This window comes from Phocoena sinus, chromosome 5 (assembly GCF_008692025.1).
Source record: "Phocoena sinus isolate mPhoSin1 chromosome 5, mPhoSin1.pri, whole genome shotgun sequence".
Classification (NCBI taxonomy): domain Eukaryota; kingdom Metazoa; phylum Chordata; class Mammalia; order Artiodactyla; family Phocoenidae; genus Phocoena; species Phocoena sinus.
In genome coordinates, this window is record NC_045767.1 from 4,384,556 (window position 1) to 4,409,312 (window position 24,757).

The 24,757-nt window shown below is 54.7% G+C and overlaps 4 protein-coding genes across 11 annotated transcripts in view; 1 reads left to right on the forward strand and 3 right to left on the reverse strand.

The window, feature by feature from the left end:
• The window catches only part of TBC1D14 (TBC1 domain family member 14), a 103,084-nt gene extending 102,783 nt beyond the window's left edge, over positions 1-301 (reverse strand). The window contains exon 1 of one of the 2 annotated variants that reach the window (XM_032633319.1): positions 195-301. The gene's annotated coding sequence lies outside the window, so the exon portion shown is untranslated. The remainder of the gene's footprint in view (positions 1-194) is intronic. The other variant, XM_032633318.1, reaches the window with a different exon arrangement.
• Positions 1-17,167, forward strand: LOC116754576. 6 transcript variants are annotated; one of them, XR_004350076.1, is made up of 5 exons: positions 243-380; positions 5,015-5,174; positions 5,654-5,950; positions 6,101-6,317; positions 9,937-10,978. XR_004350076.1 is itself a non-coding variant. In XM_032633326.1 (3 exons), the coding sequence occupies exons 1-3, from the start codon at positions 304-306 to the stop codon at positions 15,391-15,393; spliced, it is 774 nt and encodes a 257-aa protein (XP_032489217.1). In that variant the 5' UTR covers positions 195-303; the 3' UTR covers positions 15,394-17,167. The 6 variants fall into 6 exon arrangements, 1 of the variants encoding a protein (XP_032489217.1); XR_004350077.1 differs by having other exon boundaries at positions 5,654-5,836; XR_004350079.1 differs by lacking the exons at positions 5,015-5,174; positions 5,654-5,950 and having other exon boundaries at positions 9,937-9,982; positions 10,365-10,978.
• LOC116754575 lies at positions 16,380-17,910 on the reverse strand. The gene is made up of 2 exons (XM_032633325.1): positions 16,974-17,910; positions 16,380-16,711 (listed from the first exon to the last, which is right to left on the reverse strand). The coding sequence occupies exons 1-2, from the start codon at positions 17,679-17,681 to the stop codon at positions 16,412-16,414; spliced, it is 1,008 nt and encodes a 335-aa protein (XP_032489216.1). The 5' UTR covers positions 17,682-17,910; the 3' UTR covers positions 16,380-16,411.
• Positions 17,911-21,087: 3,177 nt separating this feature from the next.
• KIAA0232 (KIAA0232 ortholog) overlaps positions 21,088-24,757 on the reverse strand; it is a 91,749-nt gene continuing 88,079 nt past the window's right edge. For both annotated transcript variants that reach the window (XM_032633311.1, XM_032633310.1), the window contains one exon: positions 21,088-23,585. In XM_032633311.1, the coding sequence (XP_032489202.1) occupies positions 23,569-23,585 (17 nt within the window). In that variant the 3' untranslated portion in view covers positions 21,088-23,568. The remainder of the gene's footprint in view (positions 23,586-24,757) is intronic.

The following is a 24,757-nucleotide window of genomic DNA, read 5'->3' on the forward strand; positions in this document are numbered from 1 at the left end:
GCCGCCGCTCCTCAAGCTCGACTCTCGTCCCGCTGCCCCTCCTCTGGCCCGCTCGCCCGCCCGCCACGGGCTTCAGAGCGGCGTTGCCGGACCTTTTCTTTCCCGAAGGGCGGGCAAGAGGAGCCTGTGGGGAGGCCTGAGGGGATTTTCATGCCCGCAGACCCCCCGTGAACACCCATCAGGGGCTTCCTTACCTGGTCGGCTCCACCCGCGGCCATCTTGGAAGTGGGAAGCGCCCGGGAGGGGGAAGGGGCACGAGCGGGCAGCGACAAGGCGTGGGGAGCCGAGCAGCGGAGCGCATCGATGGGCGCCCCTGCCCCCGAGCAGGTGCGCAGGGGAGGAAGAGCCCGGACCCCACCTGGCCGCCTGCGAGAGACCAGGTGGGCAAGATCCGAGCTCGGGCCCGGGACGTGCAGCCTCGGGAAGGTCGCTTTGAGGTTTTCCCTGCCGGGCCTTAGTCTCTTGATCTGTAAAACGGGCTTTTCTGTTAGTTGTCTTTTATCGAGCTGTTACGCAATGCATAGCGCCGTGCCTCCCCAAACTTGTCTGCACTTCAGCATCTCCTGGGGATCTTTGAAAATTTCAAAGCCCAGGCCACGCCCCAGGCCAACTGAATCAGTCTCTGGAGGTAAGGTACAGTTTTGGAAGCTGTGTAATGTGAGGACAAGTTTAGGAGCCGCTGGCCTAGCGTTCATGTGCATTACTTCCCGTCAATATCGCAGAAACTCCAGAGACAAGGTCTGTGATCAAAACCGTCGTACAGAGTGGGAGGTGAAGTCACTTACCCGAGGTTCAGGGCTGGTCAGTAGCTGAGAGGGGTCAGAAACCAGATGCCCCGCCCCAGACCGCCTTCCAGGATCGTGGAAGGCCCTGAATAAGAAAGGTCTTGTTCGCTCGTTGTTGACCCCTACCTCATCCCCCTCCTAGAATGTAGGCTCCCTGAGCCAAACCGGGCTTATCTTGTTTATTGGTATGTTCCCTGAGCCTGAAAGATTATGTTCTGAGGACATCAAGGCAAGAGGAAAGACTCCAGTGGTTGGGAGCTGGAAGGCCTGGGTTCCAAGCTAGGATTGGCTCCTGCCAACCAGGACCCCTGAGGGCTGTCACGGCCAGAGCTACCACAGAGGAAACCTCAGAGAGACAGCCAGCTACATCTAGCAGGGCCGTCGGGGACAGGAAGGGTGATCTCTCCATCACAGCGTCTGGAAGCATGCAATGGAAGATTAATTTGGGCTGTGGTCATTCGCGTTGGGCCGAAGAGCCCCTGACTTGTGTCTCCTGCCTGGGTCATGGCTCTAATAACTCTTAGCGCCTATTACGATAGCAGGAGGGGTGAGAACTTTACAAAGGAAATGTGTTAATAGAATACACTAACACCCTTCACAGTGCTTCTGTTATGCTTAGAGCATAATGGAGGCTTTATAAATGCTTACATTTCTGGATGTCTTAAGGAAAACTAATAGCAGGTCTCTTTCAAGCCCCGCCCCCTCAGTGTGCCCCCCTGAGCCTATTTTAAGGAAACAGGAAAGTACAGACTTGCTTCAGGCCTGACTTAATTAGCAATTTAATACATCAGGTTAATAAATCTGCCTTTACAGTGTTCTTTGCGACTCCCCAAATCCCTTGGAGCCCTCATTGTCAGTCTTAGGGTTTTAAAACCCCACAATGACAGGAACCAATGTTCTACATCCAGAACCGAGGAAGTTTGTGGTCCGTGGGTTTGCATTTGGCGCCCTCTGTCTGCCTTCTCCTCACCCTCTCACCACCCTGCTGCCTCCCTGGCTCCCGCCCCTCCCCCTGCCGCAGCCCAGAGCCCCCCACTGGAGCCCATCTGTCACTTAACACCCTCAGTGTGATTTGACCTATTTCTTACCCCTTGTCATCAGCACCCAGGAGTGTTCTAGATGAATCCTCATTGCAACTTCAGCCTAACAAAATTTAAAATACAGTGAACAAGATTAGCTGCGTGGCAGTGGGCGCTCAGGTCACCTCTCAGAGCCTCAGCACCTCCCAGCCCCCGTCTCTGATATGGAGATGAGAACTGTATCAGGGTGGTCGGTGCCGTGTCCCCCTCTGCTGGCTCACTGCTGCCTGCCTGGGGGAAGCCATCCCGGCTCCCCTGTGCAGACCTAACCGCCAGGGTCCCAGACTGATTCTCGCCTGGTCGCTCCTTTGGGGGCTGTAAAGCTGCCGCTTGATGTAGAGAAGCACCAGGCCTGCAGCTGCCCCACCTCAGTTCCAGGCACAGGACTGGTGGGTGGTGGCCTGGCCTGGATCAGCCCTGAAACCTTCCCTCCCTCCCCTTCCCCAACTTTCCCCATCTCAACAAGGCTCTGAGCATCTCCGCCTCCCGAACTGTGTGAGGATTAAATGTAAAACAACTGTCTGGGGAATTCCCTGGTGGTCCAGTGGTTAGGACTCCGTGCTTTCACTGCCGAGGGCCCGGGGTTCAATCCCTGGTCGGGGAACTGAGATCCCACAAGCCACACGGCACGACCAAAAAAGAAAAGAAAAAACCCAGCTGTCTGGTTTTGTCAGTTTCTGGCATATTTGAGGGAGCTCTTCCTAGCAATATAATGTAGAGAAAGTCAACCCGCCAAGGTGAGGAGAGATGCTAAGATTCTCCAGGGACCCCGCAGAGGGACTTCTTCAAGCCTGACCTGTGAGCCTTCCCCAAGCTCGCCAAGCAGGAGTGGGAAGCCCTTCCCAGGGTGACCGAGTCCCACGGAAGGCAGCCCTGAGCCCACTGTGGGCCGGCGCCCTGGGCTCCGGGAACAGCAGAGTGACTGATAGCCCACAGTTCCTGCGCCCACGGAGCCCCCGTCTCGAGGGGCAGACAGACGTGGCACCTCGCAAATGCACTCACATCCCCTCACCAGGACAATAGGAACTCACCAGGGGCAGACCCCAGGAGGGTCACCAGCAGGGTGTCGGAGCTGGCGGGACCCTCTGGAGTCCTCAAGCCCACCCCTCTCATTATTCAGTGGGGAAAGTGAGGCCCAGAGACAGATGTGGGGAGCCCAAGGTCAGGTGGGGAAGGGGGTGGGCACAGGACCCTGGCCAGCAGCCTCTGCCCCGCCAAACGCCCTGTGCACCTCTTCTCGGGAGATGTGGGGTTCTAGTCTCCCAAATGCATATTTTGCCCCCGACTCTTCCCCAGCCCCAGGAATGCGAGAATAAACCTTTGTCATACCTGCACTCGCGTGCTGTGCTGGCTGTTTGACCCCATCACCACACCTACTGGCACGTTGACTCCTGCTTTACAGGTGGGGAAGCAGGTGCGGGGAGGTGAGGCCGCTCAGCTTGGCCCTCACAGCTTGCCCCCCACTGTCCAAAAGCTCCCGCCCACTCGCTATCCTCCCTCCCACCCTCCTTGCCCCCAGCTTCTGTTCAGGGCCACCGGGGGCCCAGGGTGGGAATGAAAGTACCGGCGGCGGTGGTCACACTTCACTTGTGAGTGTCAGCGGGCCGTCCCCACCAGGCAGAGGCAGATTGAGCAACCATCATTTATTTCCAAAGAGCTTTCCGCTGGCCCAAGGGCTTTCAGAAATCCAGGAAAGCCCATCTTTTCTGTCTTCATTCCTTGGAATAAAGGAATTCACTGTGGAGCTGGAAGTTCTCATTTTTAGGACACAATGCCTGGAACTTGGGTTTGCCTTTTTGCTTCTGAAAATTGATCAAGATGAGGAAAAAAAACAAAGTCAAGAGTAGCCCAGGTAGCTGGAGGTAAGCCTTCCAGCAACCTCAGGCCCAGAGAAGATGGCCAGAGACACGGAGACGGAAAAGTGTCGTAACAACCAGAGTAGTCACCACGAACCTCTGCAGTTTGCGGCAAAGAAGCAGCATCAGACCCTCACAACCAGACCATCAACTCGTATTCTACTCAGTTTCAACAAGGGCAGTTACCTGTTTCTTACCTGCAGAGGTGAAAATCAGTGCATTCAGGGAGGTGGAACTCCTAGAAGTATTACAGCACATTTATAAAAGGGAGAAGGCGTGGCTCCAGCAAAAGAGAAAATTATAACACACTGAATCCTTTTCATCTAATAGTGCACTTGAAGGGAGCTGTCCTTATAAAAATAAATACCCCCAAAGTCAGGCAAAGACTGTTGTAAAAATATGCTCACTGAAGTGCTACTTACAACAGTGAAATGGATATGATGTGGATGTCCAATCATGGGGGAAGCTTCACTAACTGGAGGGACTTCTATGCAGCCGTTTAAAAAATCTTTAGGGCTTCCCTGGTGGCGCAGTGGTTAAGAATCTGCCTGCCAATGCAGGGAACACGGGTTTGAACCCTGGTCCGGGAAGATCCCACATACCGCGAAGCAGCTAAGCCCGTGCGCCACAACTACTGAGCCCGTGCTCTAGAGCCCACGAGCCACAACTACTGAGCCCACGCGCCTAGAGCCGGTGCTCCACAACAAGAGAAGCCACCACAATGAGAAGCCCGCGCACCTCAAGGAAGAGTAGCCCCTGCTCGCCGCAACTAGAGAAAACCCACACACAGCAACAAAGACCCGATGCAGCCAAAATTTAATTAATTAATTAATTTTCAAAAATAAAATAAAAAAATCTTCAAGTAGTTTATTATAGCAAAGAGGAAATGCATAAGTTGTAAGAGTGATACTGAATTTTAAATAAAACAATCATAGAATATGGAATGTCATCCACAGAAACAAACAGAAACACTCAAATGATATCAGAACACACACGATTACCTTCTGATTATGTATTTTGAAACTTTTAGATTTCCCGCAACAAACGAATGCTCTATAATTTTTTTTTTTTTTTGGCCACGCCACGTGGCTTGTGGGATCTTAGTTCCCTTCCACTCTGCAGTGGAAGCGCAGAGTCCTAGCCACTGGCCATCAGGGAATTCCCCTGGAATATTATTATTCTATTTATAATGTAATAATATTATTATTATATTATTATTACTATATTATAATAGTATTGCTATTATAATATTCTATTTATAATAATATTTAAATATTATTCTATTTATAATGAGATGTGTTAAGATGCTGACTGATGGGTAACTGACAAGATTCAAGAGGCACAGTAACCTGAGGGCATCGGATGAGGGCTCTGCACCCTGTCCCTTCTCATCAAAGCACGACAAGTCCTGTCACCATTTTGTCAGTGGGAACACGCATGCTCCAGGGGGTTAGGTAATGAATGCACAGCCAAACACACTTGCTGTGATGGGAGTGCCGACCACAGAGCCCTGTGACTACGGTCTGTGTGTTCTACCGTCTGTAACAGCGTCTCTAGCTGCCCTAGCAGCCCCATGACGCTGTATTGTTGCCCCATTTTACTGGGGACACTTGAACCAGTGGGGTCTGGTGCCCAAATCAAAGGTCACTAATTCTCAGAGCATCCCAAGTAATTGCTTGGAGGAAGTAAGTTATAATGAAACCAACAGACCCTGCAAAGTATGGAATGCACAACCTGGCGATGGTAGGTGGGGGGTGGGGAGGTGTGGTGCAGGGGACCCCTGTGGCTTGCGGCTCACTGATGCTTAAGAGGAGCCCAGGGCTGGAGGCCTTAAGGCTCTAGGTACTAAGAAACCACAGAAAGCACGTGGGGGTGGGGCTCTGCGTTACAGCACACCACAGTGGAATTTTCCAAATAGCCTTGTTTTTTAAAGGCATCGCCCCGTTGCCTTCTGCTGCCACCACCCTCAGAAAGCGAAACCCGATTTAGAAGCTGCGGGATCAGGTCTCCCGTGGGAGCCACGTGAGATGGATGCAGAGGGCAGAGGTGGCAGGGGATACAGATGCTTCTCACGCCCGATCATCCACTGCGGGAAACTCTCCCGCCCCTTCCACGCGTGAGGCTCCCCGGAAGCACCTCGAACTCTGTCAAGTCCTCCCCATTGCACCTGCTCTGCCCTCTGCCTGGACCTCCTGGGATTCCCTTCTCCTCTACTTCCTAGTCCCCTCTGGTGTGTGGCTCAGAATGGTACCCCAGGTGCTCTGACCCTCAGAATAGCATCCCCGACTCTCACCCAACTCCCACCCGAGGCCGTGCAGGGCTCCAGCAGCCCCTGGGCCACCTCCCAGATGCCTTACCGCCTTGTCTGGTCTCTTTGCAGTCACCAGGTCCCCAGCGGGTAGCCAGGGCCCACACGGAGGAGGGGGAAGAGCGTAGCCTGCCTGAGCCCTGCGCAGTGTGTGTCTACCCTCTTCGTCCTCGCAGTCGCCCATGTCGCCGAGAAGAACTGAGGCTCATGCGGGGGAACGTTACATGCCCACGGCCCCATAGCTGCGAAGGACACCAGCAGGATTGGCAACCAGGCCGTCTGGCTCCAGGTAACATACAATGTGGTGCTTGTTTGGTGATGACAGACGGGGCACCTGGGGTGAGGCCCTGCCCATGCCACACTCTCCCCACCCCTCCTTCCCCACTGCCCCTCCACAAGAGACCCCATTTTTTTCCAGCCCCTGAGAAGCAGTTGATGATAGTAGAGAACATCAGCTTTCACGTCAGGCAGATCTGGGCTGGAATCCCAGCTCTGGTGTTTACTGTGTGACTTTGAGCAAGTTACTTAACCTCTCTGAACCTCGGATTCCTCTTTCAGAGGAAGGGGTGTCCCACATACCTCAGGTCGGGGAGGGGTTTAATACGTGTTGTCTTTCTTCCTGACGCATCTACCCGCCCTGACCTAGCGACTTCAACCTCTCCCTTTGCTCCTCTGTCCTAAGCCAACCTTAGATATTGCCCACTTTAGAGGAACCTGTTGGATGCACTCCATGTTCCTCTTCTTGCCAAACCTCAGCCACTATTTTCTCCTAACTCATCCACCCACCAACCAACAGCTCCTGAGACACACACACACACACACACACACACACACACACACACACACACACAGAGTTGGGCCCAGCTCCCTCCTGGCTACAGAAGTTGGCTTCCTAAATGTCCCAGCACCAAGTCCAGCTGCTGTCCTGCCTCCGTCCTGCACCTGGAGTGGAGGATGTTCTTAGCTCTCACAAAAACGCCCCTGGCGGCTCCTTGCCATTCCCCCTCCAGAGCGGCCACCCCTCCTCTTTGGGGAGGGAGCAGGCCTCAGCCTGCCTACCCCTGGGTCTCTGCCCTGAGGGGCCTCACACAAGCCTCAGGCTGGCTGACCTTCCTCCCCCTCCACCAAGTGTCACCCGTCAGGAGACCTTCCCTCCCGCTGCCACTCCACCCCCACCCCCCAGATACTGTAGGCATCCTCCCTGCACCAGGCTCTGATGCCCAGCTGATACCCGGTGCGCGCCTGAACGAGGTCCACCTCTGCCCTTCAAGGCCTCAGAAGTCTCCAGGAAAAGCCTTCAGCTTCTGCCGGGTCGCGCTGATTCTCTGAGCACTGGCTGCCCACTCCCTCCTACGGAGGGTGAGCTCATGGCTGGGAGACAGTTGGCTGCGAGGCTTTTGTTCTTGTTGAATCTGGGCGGGGGGGACTTCCCGAGGACAGGCCTGCAGAGGTGAAGGTGAGGGTGTGTGGGCCCGAGAGGAGCAGCGTAGCAGCCAGGGTGACAAGTAGACAGAGGGGGGCGGATCCACCTCCAAACTGCTGCCTCTTCATTTGCACCCACCCCCCTACAGCCACCAGGCCACCGGCCCCGATCTCTCCAGGACCCCCTCCCAGATCCGGCCCCAGCCTAACCTTGCAGCCCCGCCGCCCCCTTCCCATCCAGACTGGCGTTTTCCGGACACGTCACAGTCCTGGCTGCACAGACCCCGCCTTTGCTTGTCCCGTTCCTTCTGCCTGGACCCCCTCCTGCCTTCTCCAGCCAACCCTGGTCCCCTCGGCCACGCGCCACCCCCGGCCCCCACACCTGGCAGAGCTGGCCACGCCCTCCTGAGAGGCCCGGGAGCCCCTTGCTCTCCCCCGTGGGCGTCGTGCTGGGCACGTGGCAGGCGAACCAGATTATCCGAGGGGGTGGCAGCCGCCGGGTTAGGGGTCTCCCAACCCCACGCAGCCTGGCCTGGGGCGTGCTCAGTCGTCAACACCCGCCCTCCTCCTGCCCTGCGGGGGTGGGGCTGGGCTTGGGGGAGGGGCTGCCCCTAAACTCTAAAATGGGCCAAGAGATCGGCCAAGAGCCACACGTGAGGTGTGCTGTCTGGAGCCGCAGGGGGACCAGGCCGAGCACCCTGGCCTCTGGTTTTCTCCTGGAGATCCCTCGCTGGGCCCTCTTGACATAGCCTCAGGTCCTGGTCAGTGGCCTCTAGAATTGTCTGTCCACCTGCCTCCCCGTTAGGCTGTGAGCCTAACCCTGGCACACAGGAAGTGCTCAGGACGGTTTGAGGATGGCTGTTCCAGGCATCAGGGTCCCCCCTCCGGGCATCCCCGATCCCAGTGGGCCCAGCCCTCCAGGGAGATCCAGGCTTCACCCAGCAAGCACAACCACTCCCTGGGTGGGACGTCCAGAAAAGATGGGCCTGGGGCTGCCCAGGGGCACTGAGCAGAGCTGGGTTTGGGCTTCAGGGGCGAGAAAGAAAAAGCTGGTCACTCCCCCAGGGTCCACCAGGCTCCGGGCGCCTTCCCTGGGGGCCTCTTCGCATGCAGGGCCAGTCCCCATTTTCCTGTCCCCAACTCCAGCTCCTCCCCTGGGCCCATGCAAGGCTCAGCTGCCTCCTGTCCCAGAAGGAGACAAACCTCTTCCGAGGCCTGCTCCCAGCTGCCACTACCTCTTGCCAAACCTGCGCAGCCGAGCTTCCAGAAAGAGCGATCCGCACACTCGGGTCCACACTGCCTCGCACCCTCTCACTGCCCTTGACATGCAGGGCCGGGCCGCCCTGCTCTGCCCGCCTCTGCTCCCCCAGCACATGGTGGCGGTTGGAGACACCCGTCTGGCACTGGCTTGTCTTGACTTTGCCCTTCTCTGAGCCTCGGTTTCCTCATCTGTAAAATGCGGATGACCGTCGCCACCTCCCTGGGCTCTTGGGAGCCCGTGGGGAGGTGCATCCCTGGGGAGAGGCGGGGCTGCAGTGGCAGGTGGGGTTCTGCGTGGAAGGGGCAGGCGTAGCACCACCTAGAGGAGGTGAGCGGGGGTGTGCCAGGGAGCCCTGAGCCGGGCCCACATTCTGGGGGACACAGAGCCTCCCTCAGCGCCCCATCGAGGCTCCCGGCAGATGTCTACATTGGAGACATAGGAGGGGCCCAAGAAGCCGCCCTGAGCCCCTCCAGAGGCCTATGCAGGGAGACCACGTGGGGTCAGGAAAGAGACCCAAGCCAGGACACTGGGGTCGGCACCCCATCCCAGTGTGACAATGGGGTGGCATATTTAACATGCCTGAACTTCAGTCTCCTCATCTGTGAAATGGGCACATCAGGAGGTGTGCGGTTTACCCAAGGCACGGAGTGTGTGGCACAGACAGAGCTCTCACGTGTGTGTGGAGTGAGACAAGCTAGAATTTCACAAGGATGATTTTAGATGTACAGGGATTAGCACTTGCATTTTTATGTGTTTTCCATATTAGAGGAAGGGACTTCCCTGGCGGTCCAGTGGTTAAGACTCTGAGCTTCCGCTGCAGGGGGCGCATGTTCGATCCCTGGTTGTTGAAGTAAGATCCTGCGTGCCATGCAGTGCAGAAAAAAAAAAGATATTAGAGGGAAAGGCTGGCCTTCCGTTTGCAGAAGATATAAAGCATCTTCACATAGACCCCGAGTGGCCCTCGAAGGGGCGAGGGCCCAGGTAGTTTGTGTTCCTGTTCGTTAACTGGCTGGTGGTGTGATTTTTACCCTAGGTATTTTTACAGGTTAAAAAAAAAAAAAAAAGGATCTTTTATCATTACTAAAATATTTACCAAATTATCTCGTGCGTGCCAGGTCATGTGGTAAAAGCTTAGGACCAAGAAATGATTCAGAAACAATCTCTTCTCAGTTTGTAGAGGAGACGTGTAAAATGATATTTTATTTTTTTCAAACTTTTACTTTAGTTCCATGTGAGAGTAATAGCCACCGTGGAAAATTTGGTGAATGCGGGTGAGTTCACAGAAGAAAATACACGGTGCCTGCCACCCTCCCTTCCAGAGAGAGCCACTGGCGTGTGAGCCACTCAGACGTCCCCTCTGTCTTCTTTCCCTATGGACTACCCTCTGTGAGTGACAGTCAGCCCCGATGCGGTCCTTCTCTGCTGCTTATTCGGTGCAAGCCGCCTCTGTGAGCTGCACCTTCCTCATCTCTGAAATAGGGCTTAAAAAGCGTTCCCTCCCCCGTGGGACCGTGTGAAGGCGAGTGCAGCAGTGAATGTGGAGTGGTGTAGCCGGCGGGGCGGCAGGTGCTTGGTGGACAGCGGCTGCTGTGTGACGATGAGCAGAATGTCTGTAGGCTATTAATTTCTCTTTATCGCCCTCCGACGTCACAGCCCAACCTCTTGCTCTCCGGATGCAGAAACTGAGGCCCAGGGAGGAGAGGGTTACAGGAGTGAAGATGAGAACCCAGCCTTCTCCTCTCCTCTCCTCTCCATGGGACCCACCACGGCCGGGCACGGCCTTAGAACATCTAATCCTACCCCTTCTGGGCCGTGGCCCCTGCAGTAAAGAGTGAAGTTTCTCGAAGGCGCCTGCTTCCCCACAAAGCCTGCCTGTTCGTCTGAGATGGTTGGCAAAGCATTGCTTTTGCGTAAATGACACTGGTTCTCGAGCCCCAGTGGTCTCTCTGGAGAGTCTAGGGAGGCGGGGCTGCTTCTCTGTCGGAGGTTTTAGAACATCTTCCTGGTGTGAGACAATGTTTTGTGAACTTCCACGGAAAGCACTGGGTGTAAAATCAAACCTATGGAATGGTGTTGACTGTGAAACATGCCTATAGAAATTAGCCTGTGGTGGGGTTTTACCACATACATGTTATAATTTGTTAACTTTCAAAATTTCTACAATCTTATTTTTTCTTTCTTTCTTTTTATTTTATTTTTTTTTTAAGTTGCGGCATGCAGGGTCTTAGTTGTGGCACGTGGGATCTAGCTCTCTGACCAGGGATCGAACCCGGGCCCCCTGAATTGGTAGCGTGGAGTCTTAGCCACTGGACCACCAGGGAGGTCCCTTATTTTATCTTCATAATCAGAGTTTTAAAATCTTTACTAAAATAAGGTGGTGCAAGGGAGCAGAGTGACAGGTCTGCAGGGAGATTACACTACCCCCCACTGCCCCGGTTCACACATCCTCTGGGAGCACCCATCCTGAGTGTGAGGGGCTCGTGGGGAGCAGAGGCAGGCACAGTCCCAGTCTTCGCGAAGCCTGTGGTTTTAGGCGGGGGAGACATGGATCAAATAGTCACACAAAGTAGAGATACGGAAACTGTGACACATGTCACCAAAACATGTACTGGGGTTTGGGGAAGGGGGTTGTCCTGGTCCAGGAGGCTGAGACCTGAAGGCCGGTGGGAATTAGTTGGGGAAGGGGTGGAAAGAGTGCCCAGCATAGGGACAGCATGTGCAAAGGTCCTGTGGTGGTGGCGGGAGCAACCGTGGGGAGGGTCCACCAGCACGGCTGGGGCTGAAGAGGGGGTAAATGTGAGCGGTGAGGTCAGCTTTGCAGTTTGCAAAGATCGCCCTGTCTGCAGTGCCAGGAACGTCTGGGTGCCTTGACAGTACAGCTTCCAAAGGCCGGGAGGAAGCCATCTATGACGTTAAGCCACCCCTCGAGGGACGCGGGCAGGCGGAGGCAAACGAGAGTCCAGCGGCAAGAAGAGGTCTGCGCAGACCCGTGGAGCCCGCAAGCGCTGCTCCCCTGGCGCCCAGGTGGCTGAGGGGCGGCCCAGGGAGGGTCTGGACCCTGATTTTACACTCCATTCGCAAGCAGCAGGGCTTCGGTTTTAGAGTGCTGATGGGGAACCGTCCCCGGGCCAGACAGAGCGAGGCTGAGCGAGCTGTGCATTTGCCTCTGGGAGGGGGCGTGCCCTGCGTGCGGGGGCTGAGAACCCGCCGGCTCCCTCCCTAGACGGTGCAGAACCAGCGGAGCTCCTGTCTCTGAGACAGTGGGGGACGGAGGCCCAGACGTCGCCTGCCACGCCTCCTTCGGAGCCAGCCGGACTCTTCAGAGTTAGGCTCTACTGCTGACTGCTGCTTACTGTGTCCACTTCTAACTTATTTGTTTTTTAATCTTGAGATTCTTTTTTTTTTTTTTGCGGTACGCGGGCCTCTCACTGTTACGGCCTCTCCCATTGTGGAGCACAGGCTCCGGACGCGCAGGCTCAGCGGCCATGGCTCACGAGCCCAGCCGCTCCGCGGCACGTGGGATCCTCCCAGACCGGGCACGAACCCGTGTCCCCTGCATCGGCAGGCGGACTCTCAACCACTGCGCCACCAGGGAAGCCCGAGAGCCATTTTTATTGTGGAAAATTTCAAACATATACACAGTGAACCGTAGAGTGATCCCCTAGGTACCCATCTCAACACTGGTTATATTCTGCTCTTCCTGTCACCACCCCATATTCTTGTTATTTTTATTTTTCCTGGATTCACTTAGAGTGTATCTCAGATATATCAGAACCCATGAAAATACTTCAGCTTGTTCCATGCACATCTTTAGTAGTAAGGTTTTTATTTTTTGAGGCATCATAACCATAATATCGTCAGATACCTAAAATTAACAATAATTCCTCAATGTTTTATAATTCCCCAATTATCTCTAAAAATGTCTTCTTATAGTTTGTTCAAATCAGGTTCTGGGAAATTCCCTGGCAGTCCAATGGTTAGAACTCTGCGCTTCCACTGCAGGGGGCACGGGTTCGATCCCTGGTCGGGGAATTAAGGTTCTAAATCAGGTTCCAAAAGCAACACACTGCACTTGGTAGATGGGTCATTACGTCTCTTTTAGTCTGAAATAGTTCTCCCTTGGTTTGTTTTTCCTACGTGATATATTTGATGACATTGTGTTATTTGTCTTGTAGAATTTTCTGAATTATGGATTTAGAGGACTGTACATTTGTGGTGGTGTTGAACAAGCTCCTCTAGCCCCAGTATTTCCTATAAACTCAGTTTCATCCCAAGCAGTGGTCCTCAATTTTGCCCCCAAGGAACATTTTGCAGTATCCTCTGAAGAGAGTCCCTTAGGAGGCACTGCGCTGGGGATGGGAGTGGGACCAGTAGAGTGGTCTGCATCTAGGGGTCACTCCCAGCATCCACGCATGTGTACTTCCTACATGTCCCATCAGGAGTGGACAGCTCATCCCATTCTTAGCAACATCGCCTTGGACTAGGGGGTCCCGGTGCTGTCAACACATCACCTGATGATTCCGCAGCCATTCGTAATCATGGTCTAGATCAACCATTCGGGTTGCGGGATGGTGAGACCTTTTTTTTTTTTTTTTTTAGTGTAATGCAATTATGACTTTAATACTTTCTCACATACTGTTTACAAAGGGCTTTCCCATCCAGGATCGAATAACCAAACTCACAGCTATGCTGGAGGCGGGCCCAATAATCTTCCTCCTTTTTTTTAAAATTGATTTTTACTGGAGTATAATGTACAGTGTTGTGTTAGTTTCTGCTGTACAGCAAAGTGAATCAGTTATACATATACATATATCCACTCTTGTTTAGATTCTTTTCCCATATAGATCATTACAGAGTATTAACTAGAGTTCCCTGTGCTACACAGTAGGTTTTTGAAAAAACTAATTAATTAATTATTACTTTTTTTGGGCTGTGTTGGGTCTTTGTTGCTGCACGTGGGCTTTCTCTAGTTGTGGCGAGCGGGGGCTACTCTTGGTTGCGGTGCACGGGCTTCTCATTGCAGTGGCTTCTCTTGTTGCGGAGCACGGGCTCTAGGCACGTGGGCTTCAGTAGTTGTGGCACGTGGGCTCAGTAGTTGTGGCTCGCGGGCTCTAGAGCGCAGGCTCAGTAGTTGTGGCACACGGGCTTAGCTGCTCCGCGGCATGTGGAATCTTCCCAGACCAGAGCTCGAACCCGTGTCCCCTGCACTGGCAGGCGGATTCGTAACCACTGTGCCCCCAGGGAAGCCCTATACCGTAGGTTCTTATTAGTTATCTATTTTATACATAGTAGTGTGTCTAAGTCAATCCCAATCTCCCCATTTATCGATAATCTTCTGATAATTTTCTGCAGACAAGGAGGCTGAGATCAGAGAAGGGAAGGGGCACAAGACCCCACAGCTCAATAGGAGAAGCAGGCCAGGCCTGGGCAGGGCCGCCGCCCAGAGCTCCATTCACTGGAGGATGCTGAGCTCATGCAGCTGCAGAGAAGGGAGGAAAGGCCCTGTGATCTTCTTTTAAAAGCTACAAAAGTTCTAAAGGGTTCTCTGCTGTGCATCAGCTGTTTCTAGCATCCCTCTCCAACCTCAGAGACCACTGCTCACCCATGACACAAAGGGTGGCCCGGCTCACACCCCTTCAGGCCTCCTGCCAACTCCAGGATGAGACCCAAACCCTCTCAAGCCCCTCCCACATCTGTCTTCCCATCTTTTCCCACATCACTGTCCCCACCCCAGCCAAACCCAACTGGGACACCGAACTCGGATTCTGATACACTAACAGGAGACTTCTGCTAAGGCTTGACCAGCTGCTCTCGGTGGGCACTAAGGAGGGGGTTAACCCCTGTCCAGCACCCATGTGTGCAGGCACCTTATTGCTTTTAACACTGGGGAGTGGGTTTCACCTTTTCAGCTTTCACATGAGAAAACTGAGGTTTGGAGAGGGTGACCGGCTTGCCAAAGGGGGCCGGAGCTCATGAGGAGCCGTGCAGGACAGCCTCGGCCCGGACTTCTTCCAGGTGGCCCCAGGCAGCCACCTCCCCGGGGCTGGGAAAAGGTGGGCCCCAGAAAGTGTGGCGGAGAGCTCCACTCCACACGCCGTCGGAGCTCCCTGTGCCGGGCCTTGGTCTCCCGTGCTTTCTGTCATCTGCAGCGCACTGGAGAGCGGTCACTGCCAGGAAGGAAACCACGCTGTTCACGGCCAATCTGCAGAGTGACGGGGTGGAAACGGACCCCAGTATGTTTCTTCCAGATGAAACGGGTAACTCATTCCACAGGAAGGGCCTCGTGTATGCCCTTGGAGTGTGTGAAATTGACGACTGCACCGCCTTCCTCCCCCTGCCCTGCCCTGCCCAGGGATATCACGTGGCCTTGCCAAGGCCACCCAGCTGTTCAGGGCAGAGCTGGGCCCCTCATGCGTCACCCTGCACCCCTGGCCTGCTGACTTCCGAGGCCCCTGAGTGGGGCGGGGCTATCTGGGGGCAAGATAAGAAGAGCCAGCCTTCTAAGGAAGGGGGCTGCCTGGGCTCGGGGGGCTTCACCGCTTTCCTTCAAACTGCTGAAAACTTCAGATGGCCAGAGCTCAGGCAGGCTGCAGAGACCCTCCGAAGTTTATCGAGGAGAGACGAAAGAGGAAATTGTGGTATCTTTATCACCAGACAGCTAGGGCTGAGGGAGGTTTACTGACTTAGAAAAATAAAATCCATACCATTGTTATAAAGCAGAAACTAACACACCATTGTAAAGCAATTATACTCCAATAAAGATGTTAAAAAAAAAAGATTCATACCAACATCAGGTTGAGGGCCTGGCACATTAGTAGGCTCTTAACATGTGTTTGTTGAATGAATGAATGTTTCCAAACCCTATTTTTTGCGACCAAGGCCCAGAGACCTCCTTTTCTTCCCAATTAGTAGCTTAATGCCAACATGAAGACACGCTGGCCCCCAAAAGGCCCCAAACTGCTGTCCCTACTTCCACGTGACGGCTCAGTAAGGTCAAGGTGTAGACTCCAAGGCTCCACTGTTCTCCAACCTCATCCAGGTAACAAAACACCCTCCCAGCGCGATGGCACCAAGCCTGGGAGAAGTGTTTCTGAGCGGGGGACCCGAGTTCAGCATGAGGACATGACCCAGAGGCTCAGGTCTCCCCACTTCCTCCCAAGCTCAGGAAGGGGAGGCCCGGTGGGGAAGTGGGCCTGGGGAAGTGAGGGTCCCAGAAGGAGACCACCTGAGACCCTACCAACACCTGCTGGCAGAGAGGCCAGGCTCACCCAGCACCCCCGGTAGGGCCTTACTTGGGGGAGGTGGGGCTGCCAGCGGGACTGAGTGCCACGCAATTTCAGGCTCCCAAGGCTGGGGCACGGAGACAGGCCCAGGTGAGTGCGAGGGGTGATGACCAGAGCAGTGCAGCACCGCTGCTAAGAGCCAGGGCCCGCCACTGTGAGTGTGCCTCCCAAAGGATCCCCAACCTCTCTGAGTAGTCCTGGGGTCTGCGAGCGATCGCTGCAGGCTGCAGTGATGCCGGGGGCGCACGCAAGCCCAGAGGGGGAGCCGCTGAGGGGGCTGCTGCCCATCGCCGGCTCGCAGCTTCCGGTGTGTGGGAGGACGCCGTGGTCACACCTGACATCTGTGACCGGCAGGAATTGGGCCCTGAGCAGGGCCACAGGAGGTGCCCCCGGGGCTGGGAGAAGAAGAGTTGAGAGTCAGGCCCAGAGGGGCCAGGATGTGCTCGAGGCCCTCAGTGAGCCTGGGGTTTTCGGCACAGGGTCCAGGGTCCCTCGTCGGTAAAGGGAGGAAGCGCCCTGAAGCTGGCCTCCCGGCTGTCGCCCTGGGGCTCGCGGCCTGCGGCCCCCAGGCCTCCGTGTGTCCTCGAGGGGACCCCGAGCCCGCGGTGCTGCAGTCAGCCCAGGCTCCTCCGGGGGCTCTTCCCTCTGCCGAGGGTCTGACGGTGCAGGGGCAGGGGCACGGGAGCATGGAGGCCACACAGCGGTAGGCGGCCCGACCTGGAAGTGACAGCCCAGGCCTGCTCACCCCGGCTAGCGTTGCTCCTGGCCGGGCCCCTGGACTTCCCGAGCGAGGGAACGGAGGGGACGGGCACGTGGCAGGTCTGCTCTGGCCACGGCGGCGGGTCAGAGCAGGAGCTCCTGGCGCGGGCCTGGTCTCCTCCACCCGTCCCAGACCCGGGCACGTCCCAGACCCGCGCGCTGGCTCGAGGACAGAGAGAAGCGCATGCGTGCGAGGGGAGGGGAGGGGAGGCAGCTTTACCTGCCCTTCATCAGTTGGCGGAGAGAGTGACCAGCTCAGGGTCACACGGCTGGCCGAGGTCACTTCGCACCTCCTCAGGTGGGCAACAAGAAACGGGGAAGGGGCTTCCGTGGTAGCGCAGTGGTTGAGAGTCCGCCTGCCGATGCAGGGCACACGGGTTCGTGCCCCGGTCCGGGAGGATCCCACATGCCGCAGAGCGGCTGGGCCCCTGAGCCTGCGCATCCGGAGCCTGTGCTCCGCAACGGGAGAAGCCACAACAGTGAGAGGCCCGCGTACCGCAAAAAAAAAAAGAAGCGGGGAGGAAGGGGCTCTGCTCAGGTAGGCCGGCCTCTTCCTTTGAGAGGCCCAGCGGTCAGCGTGCCCTCCTCTGCCCCCTCCGCGACCGAGGCTGGGGTTCAGGGGAGCCAGGGCCTGTTGGGATGGCAGGCCAGAGGGTGGGGCCTCCTCTGTCCCTCCCACACAGGCCTCCCCAGCTCTGGGTCCCCTGGACTGTGACATGAAGTGGCCAGCCCAGTGTGAGCTGCAGCCGGCCACTTGCCTGTCCCCCAGGGAGACAAGTGTTGGCCGGATCCCAGCTGCCCTCCTGCCACCCTGGCTCCACTCCGATGGGCACACTTGGTTCTGCTGCGGCCCCGGCCCCCGCCAGGAGGGACAGTGTGATCTCATGAGGGTGACCGGGTAGGACTGAGCAGGCCACCTGATGGCCATGTGACCGCGGTGAGCGCCCAGGGCCACAGGCCTCTGCAGGGCCTGACCCTGAGCCCAGGGCTTTGCTGCCACTGGCTGGAGGGAGGGGAGGGGAGGAAGCGAGGGGCACCCTGCAGAAGCTGTGATCTTCCTGAGCCACAGGGCTGGGCACGGCGCTTCCGGGAGGGGTCGTGACGCTCACTCTAGCCCGTGCGGCTGCGCTGTTTCTTCTTTACAGCCAACCCTGACGAGAGGTCCTGTCGTGATCTCCACTGACAGCCGAGGACACCGGGGCGTGGACACTCGCCCAGGAGCGCACGGCCGGCGGGTGGCAGAGCCAGGACTCACCCCCGGGCATCCTGTCGCAGTCTGGACTCCTGGAGATGACGCCCTTACGATTACGTAACTCACGAGGACTAGAAAGAGACGGCGGGGCAGAGGCGGCTGCTCAACACCTCCCCTCCCCCCCCAGCACACTTTTCATAGTGGCATTTTGGCCAGATGGAGGCTTTGGGATGGGCTCCACCGTTCACGAGGCGTGAGACCTAGGCAGGTGATTACCTCCCCCCCCCCCCGTGTATGCTTTCTCACCCGTAAAGGGGGCCAGTTGTACCTACCCCACGGCGCTGAGAATGAACACCGAACACTGTCTGCGAGAACGCCCGGCACGTGCTCGGCTGGTACTGGTGACGCCGACCCCGCCCGCGTGTCAGGAGCTGCTGTCAGTTCACTGAGGGAACTGTCCCCGAAAAATGCTGTCAACTACCCGCCAGCGACGAAAGGCCAGCGGCGGGCTCCGAAGCAGAGGCTCGGGTGCTGGTCTGCGTGCTGGCAACAGCCCAGCCTGGGAGGCCGTCCACCAGCTGCTCCCGAGGGAAACGGGGGCGGGGCCCTCCTGCTCCTCCACCGCTGTGCAGCCGCCAGCCTCCCAGGCCTGGTCACAGTCACTTCACCCACGGGCCCAGGGCCGCCGGGACGGCGTCTGCAGTGGCAGAAGGGGCAAGGCCGGCACCTCAGGGACATCTAAGCAGGGGCCTTCACGCCCCTCCCTTCGCTCTTCACTCGGCTGTGACACCACGGTTCCTGGGGACAGTAACAGGCCAGGGCCCCGCCTCCAGCCGCTGTGCACAGGGCGGCCCCGTTTCAGTCCAGCTCGACACCCCACCCTGCTTCTGCGGGTGAGGGCACTTGAGAAGCTGTTACGCTCGCAGGTCTTCAAAGAGCCACGACGACAGGTGGGGCCAATGGTCGGCGTGGCCACGAGGCGCACACCCGTGCAAGGAGCTGGCGGACGGGAGAGGTCCTGGACGCGGCAGCGGAGGGCATGCTCCTGTGACGTCTCCCGTCGCGCCCGCACACGGGGCCGCCCCGTCAGCCTCCGGCCCTGCCTCAGTGCCTCCGGCAGGGCGGCCGGCTGCCACCACACCGCCCAGCTGGGCGCCGCGGCCAGACCAAGGAAGACGTAGTTCGGCCAGTTCAGCCAGGGAGGATGCAGACGCATCCCGGGATGACGCCCACCCGCTGCTCAGCCACGAGAGAACGCTCGGGGGCTTGCTGGGCACGAGGCACTGCTTTAGGTGCTCAGCCCTGGGGTTCCCTTTACAGATGTCACTCACCTCCAGTCGGGTTGGGGAAGGATTTCACAGACAACGGTGCTGAGGCAGCCGCTCAGCTAGCTGGGAAAAGTGAAGCTGACTCCTTCAGCTTTGGTCCTTGTCTGCAAGATGCATGCTCCAGAGATTTGCTCTACCTAACGCGGGAGAATATTTTTTTACTCTTAAGATGGAGAAGACATTTTAAAAACGTGCCTACACATCCCAGAAACCAGAAAAAAAAGATGGGTAGAACACAATTCGAATCCTCCTGTAGAAACCCACCTCTCCTCCGTGCTGACGAGAGGCAAGTGCTCAGCTTAAGGATGGTCGAAAAAAAGGATGTCTAAGCTTTCTGAGGTTGACCGTGGGTAACTGAAACCCTGGAAAGTAAAACCACGGTAAGGGTGGGCAGCTGTACATGAATTTATACATGTGATAGAATGACACAGAATTATACATACATATTTTATCAACACATATTTCCTGAGTTTGATATTGTACAATAGTTACAGAAGATGCAGACATGGGGTAAACGGTGAAAGGTTCATGAGCCCTCTCTGTACTATCTTTGAAATTTCCTGTGAATCCGTAGTTATTTTCAAATAAACTATTTTTAAAAGTCAAAAAAAAAAAAAGACCTTGTGTCAGTGTGACGTGGGCGACACCACAGCACCGGCAGCAGGCATCCCACGGGCTGGAACTGCCCTTTCGCAGCCATCGTCCAAGGAGACCCATGTTTAAGGAAGTCCACAGAAATGTTATTTAGAATACTGAACAAACGCGAAAGGAACATTCTAAATGCTGATCCATGGACTTCCCTGGTGACGCAGTGGTTAAGAATCCGCCTGCCAGTGCGGGGGACACGGGTTCGATCCCCAGTCAGGCAAGATCCCACGTGCCACGGAGCAACTAAGCCCGTGTGCCGCAACTACTGAGCCTGTGCCCTAGAGCCCGTGAGCCACAACTACTGAGCCCACATGCCGCAACTACTGAAGCCCACGTGCTCTAGGGGCCACGTGCCTCGACTACTGAAGCCCGCATGCCTAGAGCCCGCGCTCCACAAGAGAAGCCACCGCAACAAAAAGCCCGCACACCGCAACGAAGAGTAGCCCCCGCTCGCCACAACTAGAGAAAAGCCCCTGCGCAGCAACGAGGACCCAGCGCAGCCAAAGAAAAAAAAAGTTGATCCACAAGGAACCTGTTGAATTCATACAATAGAATCATACAGCTATTAAAAATGACGCAGATCTATCATTACTGACATGAAAAGATGTCTGAGAAAAAAACCTATTTCTGAAGTCACAGAAGAGCAGGTATAGTACAACCCTTTAATGTAAATTTCTCTCTCTCTATATATATCCATATATACATTCAGCTGTCTAGAATGGTGTTTTGCACAAATGTTAGAAGCTACCCTCTCAGGGTGATGGAGGTACAGATGAATATTCCTTTATACTTCTTTAATAATACATTGATTTCTTTCTTACAGTGTACAGTGATCACGTTAATATACATACATGGAATTGTTTTTTTTTCTTCAGAACAGAAAGATTAAGCTTTGTCTACCACCACAAGACAAAAATGGTGTGTTCTTTGCAAGGGTCAGGCAGTCGTTCCTAGGGGTGGGGATGGGGGATGTGTGTGGACTCTTTTCTCAGCAGGCCCCACCCATTTTCTTCTCCAGCAAAACAGACGCCAGCACTTTCTGCAACGCCTATAGGAAGAGCTAAATAACCTTCTTCTGGAATGATGTGACCTTGGCACACATAACTAAGAGGAGGCTGGGGTTCTTTATAAAAGAATCTTTGCTATGATAAATAAAGGCAACCAACGGTTTTTAAAATTTTTTATTTGGTGTTAACTCCACAAGAAAACAAAAAACCAGTTACTCTGGTGTACGTGAAATCAGAACAATACAACCACGGGGAAAAAAATAGCCCAGGAATGGAAAACTGATACTTCAGTGCTATGGATATGCAACGCGCTTCATACCACAGTGCGTTTCAGCGTTTTGCCAACTTTTTAAAAAATGCTTTTTCTTTGTGATCATCCATTTACAAAACTGAAAACCATACTTTCAGCTCTGTCGCTGAAAGCCTCTGGGCTTCAGCCACTTAGCTATGAGAACAAATAAATACATCATCTGTTAATCCCCTTGCCCGCTTATAATCCATTCCCATTCCCCCGTGGAAGGTGCAATGTCTTCCCACTGGCGTGTAAGGAAGTCTGCACCTTGACCACCTGGAGCCCTTTCGTGATAAAAAGCAGCCGTCCAGAAATCAACTGAGCTAAAGGCTGTGTCTGAAATATATTTATTTGGTCGCGGCTACGTAAGCAACGGTTTCTAGGATGGCCGTCACTGCAGTGATTTTAGGAATTTACAACTGCCAATCCCTTTTGCCTTTGCTGTTAGACTACATTTCAGTGCAGATGCTAATCAATGTTTAGGAAGCTCTGGAAGAAAGAAAAATACATATAACCTTATAAAGTCTGTAAATAAATAACAGCAACATAAAACCTTACACGCGCACACACGCACACACACACAAACCCACTTTAAAGTGTCAAAGATGTGCTGTATAAAAACAAACCCTGACATGTGGTGAGACCAAACCCAACGGCCCATCAGGTTTCCCACAGTGAGGACAGACAGCGCCGGGGATGACTCCACAGCCCTGGATGGAGTTGTCCGTGTCATCAATTAAGAAAAAGGCAACAACACCCAATGCTCGAAGCAAATGATGTATTTCTCAGCCAGTTCAGCTCCCAGCTAGTAAATTATGTGTTTACTGCCTGCCAAAATAGTGGTGAAGCTGTCTCACCCATATTAGACTTCCTGATGTTAGACATGCTAAACTGATGTCACACATTGTTTCTTGTTTTTAAAAAAAACAATGAGTTGGTTAAAAAAGAAAAACAATTTTAAACGTTTAGGTTTATGCAAATGTTGCCCCTTCTAACTCCAGCCTGTTGCCTGGCAGCGTGGAAGCTCAAGGAAGCGACCGTCACGAACGGACGGGACTGGATGAGAGGGACTGACCCCTGGGTTCCCGAGTGACCCGGGAAAGCGGGTCCCGTGAAGCAATCACACAGGGATGGGAGCAATCAGTACTCTACCCTCCGACCCGCCACACACAGAACTTGCCCAGAACATTCTCTCAAACACAAAATGAGCTCTAAGCTACACTAAGTCACAGCCACAGGGGCAGCCCGCTGCAGCAGCCAAGGTCTCTCTGGGGCGCTGGGATGGCCTTTACTGCGTGCCAAACGTGTACAGTCTCAAGTTCTGGGGGCTTCGATTCAGTATCGGTCACCAGAAAAATCTCATCTGCAACTAAGGTCCTCGTCGAATATTGTCAGACTCACCGCAAATAACCCCGAGCGGTGCCTGGGGAAAATGTAACTGCAGCGTTAAGAGCAGGTCGGGGGTGCGCTCTCACCCCGCTTGGCCTCAAACGCTACCCCGTACCTCAAAGCCTTGGCTGCCTCAGGTGACAAGAAAGTCACAAACCATGGTATTGTCCATGATACTCTAGGGGGAAAATCCTAAGAGAGAAAACACAGTATTTTGTAAGTCTCTAAAAGCACACCCTTGTGGTTCCTACTTTAAATGTACATGAGATTTTACTGAATGACGACCGGGGATGAGTCACCCATGCTGCCCTCTTGCCTTCAAGAAAGGCACTGATCCACTGCAGGGTAAGTATTCATATCCCAGTTCTTGGAGGACAAAGCCTAAATGTTCCAAAGCTAAAGTCTCTGAATAGCGGAAGTGGTTGCTGACACTGCGATGCTAATAAGGTGATAGTGATGTGACTGCAGCTGGAAGGAAGGTAACTGCAGTGAAGATGCAAAAGGCAGTGATGCTTCTAAGACGAGCACATGCACACCCATTCTTGGTATGACAACACATCTAGTCTATTTCAAATAGCCAAGAATTTAACAGCTTGAAAAACAAATCTTCAACAGGACAGCTGTCCTCAACTCTAAAATAAGCAAGAAGAGAAAGATAATTACTGATCTGAACCAGTTAATTGAAGAAGAAACCTTAGAAACCTAAGTTGTTGTTTTAGATGAACAGGCCTCACAAAAGGGTACTTTTCGCTCACATATCAATTTTTAAAAATAATTTGTACTACACTCTGCAGGTTTAGAGATGAGTTCGGGAAAAGAGCGCCTCCTCTCTGGGCTCCACCCACGCACCGCCACCTTCCGAGCCCGTGTCCTCCGAGGCGGAGCTGGCACTGGAGTACATCTTTCTGCGGAAGCCGTTTGCTTTTGCTCCAGAATTTCTCTCTCCTGTGCACCTTGCTTCATAAACAGAAGACACCTAAGATGAAAGGAACAACTGTCAACAGGTCAAAAGCCAGATATTTTTTCAGAAGGGCTATGTGAGACACTCTATATATGCAGAGATTAAGAAACAAATCGTTGATGTTTTCCAGTGGAGAGTTACAAAAATCTGAAGAGTTTTCCTGTTTGAAAGCAAAACAAACAAGCTTTCCTCCCTGATCTATACACGATCCCAAGCCCTAATTCTCCACGTTCAACCCCTTGGACAAAAGGCTGCTGATGTCAGGGCTGGATGGAAACGAGTCTCTGAGCGGGGACTCCACCGGGAGGACGGCACGGCCTTGCCCTGCTGGGGCTCCCGTCCCAGGGGAGAGGACAGCAAGCAGACAGACCAGCACAGCTTCCCAGCTTCCTGCTGCGCTGACCAGCTGGGGGAAGTGGTTGCCGGGGCTCTCCAGATAGGAGCGGCGGGGCATCCTCGCCCGCGGCCGAGAAGCAAGCTGTGCCACAGAAACAGCCAGAGCTGGCTTGGGACTTCGGGGCTGTGCTTCTGAGTCGGGGGTCCATAGGTAGATGGTACCTTTTGGGGATACTTTTGGCTGTGTGGGACTCTCCCCCACCCACAAGATGGTTAGCATCTCTGGCCCTCAGGACACCAAGTGCAGTCATAACACCTGGTGGTGCTTCCCCGCACAGCAATTAGCGACATCATCCTCCCCGCCACGGTGACTAGCAATTCTTCCCCTCCCCCAGGTGACGAGCAATGCCTCCCTCATCACCCAGTCACAGCGACTAGCAAGATCCCCCAAGCACCCGCCCACCCCCATTTCCAGATGGCAGTACTGTCCCTGGTTGAGAGCCCCCGAGGAAGGAGGACAGAAAGACCACCACAGTCCTGAGGGGGGAGCAGAGCACGCAGGATGAGAGAGGCAGGCGAGGGCAAACACACACGGCCTGGCAGCGAGTGCGCGAGGGCGGAAGGCCATGGCGGTCGGCAGTGGGAGTCGGACTCAGGGCTGAGGGTCACGGCTCAGGTCTGCACTTGGGCTGTGGCTGTGTGGATACACGTTCTGAATCTTTACGGGCCTTTAGTTTTCTCTCCCGCAAAACAACAGCACCTACCTCCCGGGGCGGCTGTGAGACTAAACGAAGTAACCCTCGCGAGGCTGTCCTGCCTCACGGTGTGGGGAGAAGACTGGGGAGGGGAAG